This window comes from Salvia hispanica, unplaced genomic scaffold (assembly GCF_023119035.1).
Source record: "Salvia hispanica cultivar TCC Black 2014 unplaced genomic scaffold, UniMelb_Shisp_WGS_1.0 HiC_scaffold_363, whole genome shotgun sequence".
NCBI lineage: Eukaryota > Viridiplantae > Streptophyta > Magnoliopsida > Lamiales > Lamiaceae > Salvia > Salvia hispanica.
In genome coordinates this window covers 702-5,000 of record NW_025952095.1, presented here as the reverse complement: position 1 = coordinate 5,000, position 4,299 = coordinate 702, and the positions used below count along the sequence as shown (strand labels likewise).

Sequence of the window (4,299 nt, the reverse complement as noted above, 5' to 3'; positions counted from 1 at the left end):
ATGGAGGCGAATATCTCCTCCGCTTTTTTCCAGTCGCCGCATTTGGAATAGAGACTGATGAGGGAGTTGAGGACGATGTGGTCGAGCTGGATTCCGGAATTTTGTAGCTTGGAGTGGAGGGCTCGGCCGAGGTCGAAGCTGCGGGTGCGGATGCAGGATTTGAGGAGGACGGAGTAGGTGGTGAGATCGGGGGAGAGATTGGAGCGGGACATGAGATCGAGGGCGGAGATTGCTTCGTGGAGGCGGCCGGCGTCGGCATGGCGGATGATGCGGCTCTTGAGTGACTCGAAGGTGATGGTGTCGGGAGGTTTTGGGGTGGTGGAGGTTTGACGGCGGGAGTGGTGGTGGTGATTGGGTTTGAGCGGAGGAGAGGCGGTGGATGTTAGAGAGAGCCTTATCATTCTCTCCTCCCGCTTACGGTTGTTTACTGTTCATTCTCAGCGTTCTATAACTTAACTCTATTTCAAGTCTCAACCAAATTAAAATTTAAAATTTGTTAAACATTGTTTTTTTTAGGGGATAAACGGTTCTCGGTTATTCGGTCAAACGAGAATCTAATCAAAATCGATCGGTTATCGGTTCAGCAAAAATCGAAATTAAAGGTGTTTGGAGCGATTAGCGGTTAGAACCGATAACCGCAATCAAATTTAATTTTAAATATAATTCTATTTTTAATTATAATTTCGGTACAAAGTTAATTCTGAATTCTTTGTTATATGTATCAAAAAGTCAAGAAAAAATTACATTAATATTTAATTGAATATTTTTAAATTTTCAAATATGCATAAATTATGTATTTTATACTAGTATTAGTTTTCAATAGTTTGAATTTTTGAGAGTGTATTATTTTTGTTATTTGTCAATAAGTAAAATTTATAAGTTTTACGCATTAATAATTAAAATAGCATCATTTAACTTTGAAGTTGAAAATTATGTTTTTGTTGGGTGAAATCAAGCACTTGATTATGTATACATTGTTCAAGTATTGTAAGATGAATTATGAACATCATGAAAATTAAGCACTTGATTATTGGTTTTTTTTTTTAAACTTTTGTTGGGTGAAAAATTGATATCAAGTTCTCGATTATTAGGTGAAAACTTGATGTATTATTTGGTTCTTAATCTATTAGTATTATTTTAGTTTTTATTGGAATTAAAATTTTATTTCAGTCCAATTTGGTTAGTATTGTAATCGATCGGTTCTAACCGAGTCGGTTAGTGTAGTAACCGAACTAGAGTTTGGTTCGGTTCCAATTAGTTTTTCTACTATTTTTTCTGGCCGCTTAACCAACAAGTCGGTTTGGTTATTAACCGAACCGACCGTTTACTCAGCCCTAGTCTTTTGGTTCGATTTGGTTTAAACTTTTGGTTAACTTAGGTTTTTCGCCCGGTTTGGTTCGGATAAAAATCGAAAAACTGAAAAATTGATTTTTTTTTAATGCTCCATTCGTCCCCTAAAAATAAAAACTTTTTAAATGACATGGGTTTTAATGCAAAAATTGGTAAAGTTAGAAAGAGATAGAAAGAAAATTGTGTTAGTGAAAAATGGATCTCGCCTCATGAGGAAAAAAAAAAGAAATTTCTTAAATAGAAAGTTACTATTTTTAGGGAACGAACCAAAAAGGAAATAATTTCTATTTTTAGAGGACAAAGGGAGTACTCCTATATTCCATATAATATATTATACCTAAACATAAACTTTATTTTTGTTGATTTATATTAATAAATGCAATATTTAGATTTTATAAATATTTTATTTTTTTGGATACGTTAATTGGTCGATACGATATATTTTTGTGATAATTATAGAGAATTAATTTTTGAATTTTTAATATTTTTGGATAAACTAAGGTTGTTTACTATTCTTCTACGCGTTTTATACTTACTTCGTCATTTAAATAATAAAGACTTTGTGGACGACACGAATTTTACTCTAGGCAGTAAATGCGATATGAATCATCTACGTCACGAGGTCTTTACTCCACCAAAAAAGAGTAAGATAGAAAGTGCACGGTTGGCAATTTTTGATCCGACACGAATCCGCACGAAGTTAACCCGACACGAACACGCACGTTTAGGATTTGGATCCTTATAGGGTCGACCCAATAAGAACCCGAAAATTTTGGGTTGGGTTGGGTCGGATTTGGGTCGGGTTGGGTTATCCGTTAAGAAAAAAAATAATTATTTTGATTATTTATATTAATTTAAATAATATATTAAATTTTAATTTTAATTATTTCTATTAATTAAAAATATTATAATTATAATTATAATTATTTTATTAATTAAAAAAAATTATAATTATAATTTTATTAGTAAAAATATGATTAATACTATTATTAATTATTTTTTATGATTAAAAAATATTACTGCATACTTAAATTTTATTAAAAAATAATTATTTTAACTTTATTAGTTAGATTTAATTTTAATATACTTTAGTTTTATTATTTGGATTTAAAAATTATTTAAATTAATTATTTTAATTTTGTAATATCTTATTTATCGTGTAATATCAAATTTTAATTATATAATATCATATGTCGATCGTTATCGTATAGCGTTTATATTGTGTAGCAACTTACTATCATTAAAAGATGATCGATATTTTTTTGGATGACATGAAATCCGCACGAATCCGCACGAATCCGACACGAATCTGTTTGGGTTGAACCCGATAAGAACACGATGATTTGGGTTGGGTTGGGTTGGGTTTGGATCCGATAAGATTGGGTCGTTATTGGGTTGACCCGATAGCGACCCAATCCGCACGATTTGCCAGCCCTATGCACAACATGCTTCATAATCAAAGATGAAAACAGAAGACTGTGTAGACTGTAGACATTCATAACACTAATTGTTACTCGTACTCTACTTAATAATAAGCTTATACAACAAATACAACAAATCCTTATGTGCATATTACTAATGTAGCTTATACAACAAATAAAACAAATCCTTATGTGCATATTACTAATGTAGACTGCTTATGCAAACTTGATCACTCTTGCACAGTGATCTCCACACTGGGAAAAGAATCATCATGGTGTGGAAATGACACATAATCAGACGAACATGTAGTTCCTGTTTGATCCACATTTGCTACTGTCTGCGTTGACTGAGATGGATATTCAGGAATCCGTAGATGCTCAACATCTCCTTCCAACATTTTCAACACTTCATTCATCGAAGGACGATCACCTGGATTCATTTGTATGCACCACAATGCAACTATTGTCATCTTTCGACAAACTTCCCTCGTGCCGTCATTTTTATCAACACATGCAATTTCAGTATAGTCCTTGCCTTGGTTGATGTGATCATATATCCAATACGGAAAATACTTGCTAGAACTATCATTGTTTCCAACCAAATCTCTCTTTAAGCCAACTATGTCCATTAGCATCATTCCAAAACTATACACATCAGCTTTGTATGAGATTGTGCCAATGCCTCTGTTGATCAATTCCGGAGCAACATAGCCTATGGTACCTCTGGCTGCGGTCAAGGTCACACTGTTCTTTTCTTTGGAGAAATATTTCGCAAGCCCAAAATCTGATACTTTTGGGATGAAGTTATCATTGAGAAGCACATTGTGAGGTTTGATGTCAAAATGCAGAATCTGGATGTCACAACCTCGGTGCAAATACTCAATCCCTCGAGCCACTCCCGCTGCAATCTCAAATTTCTTAGCCCAATTCAAAGAATTCATTTTCTCTTGATTGAATAGGTACTTGTCCAAGGAACCATTTGACATGAAATCAAACACAAGGGCACGTTTGGATCCGTGTGCACAGTATCCAACAAGTTTCACCACATTGACATGGTGGATCCTTCCAATAGTTGCAATTTCATTCATGAAGTCATGCTCATTTCCTCCTAAATTTCTTAGCATTTTTACTGCTACTTTATTTCCACTTCGGAGTTTTCCTTTGTAAACATCACCATAGCCTCCTTGGCCTAGTTTCTCTCCAAAACCTTTGGTCATCCTTTTAATGTCCGAGTAGGAGTATCTAATTGCAGTGAGTTTGTTATTGCTTTGCAGGAAGCGTTCTATTTCCTTCATACACGGACAAATGCCTTCTACGATATTTGATGATAAAAAACAACAAAGCCAAAGGAAAAATGACGAATTTTGTTGCACAGAAGTGGCCTGTGATGAAAAGAAAAAAAGAAAAAGAAAAGAAAAATAGGGTTGCTCAAATGTTTTTTTTTTTTTTGCACTAGAACCATGCATGCAAAATTATTCGATTTAAGTGATACATATGGAATATATAAAATATACCATTATTTCAGAAA

General features: G+C 33.7%; 1 protein-coding gene across 1 annotated transcript; it reads right to left on the bottom strand.

Moving 5' to 3' along the window:
- Positions 1 to 3,001: 3,001 nt before the first annotated feature.
- On the bottom strand, positions 3,002 to 3,988 carry LOC125199048 (rust resistance kinase Lr10-like). The gene has a single exon (XM_048097222.1). It carries the CDS (start codon positions 3,986 to 3,988, stop codon positions 3,002 to 3,004), a length of 987 nt encoding a protein of 328 aa, XP_047953179.1.
- Positions 3,989 to 4,299: the final 311 nt, after the last annotated feature.

Bases quoted from the DNA above. Each gene is read 5' to 3' on its own strand.
- LOC125199048 (XM_048097222.1), bottom strand. From the start codon at position 3,988: ATGACCAAAGGTTTTGGAGAGAAACTAGGCCAAGGAGGCTATGGTGAT.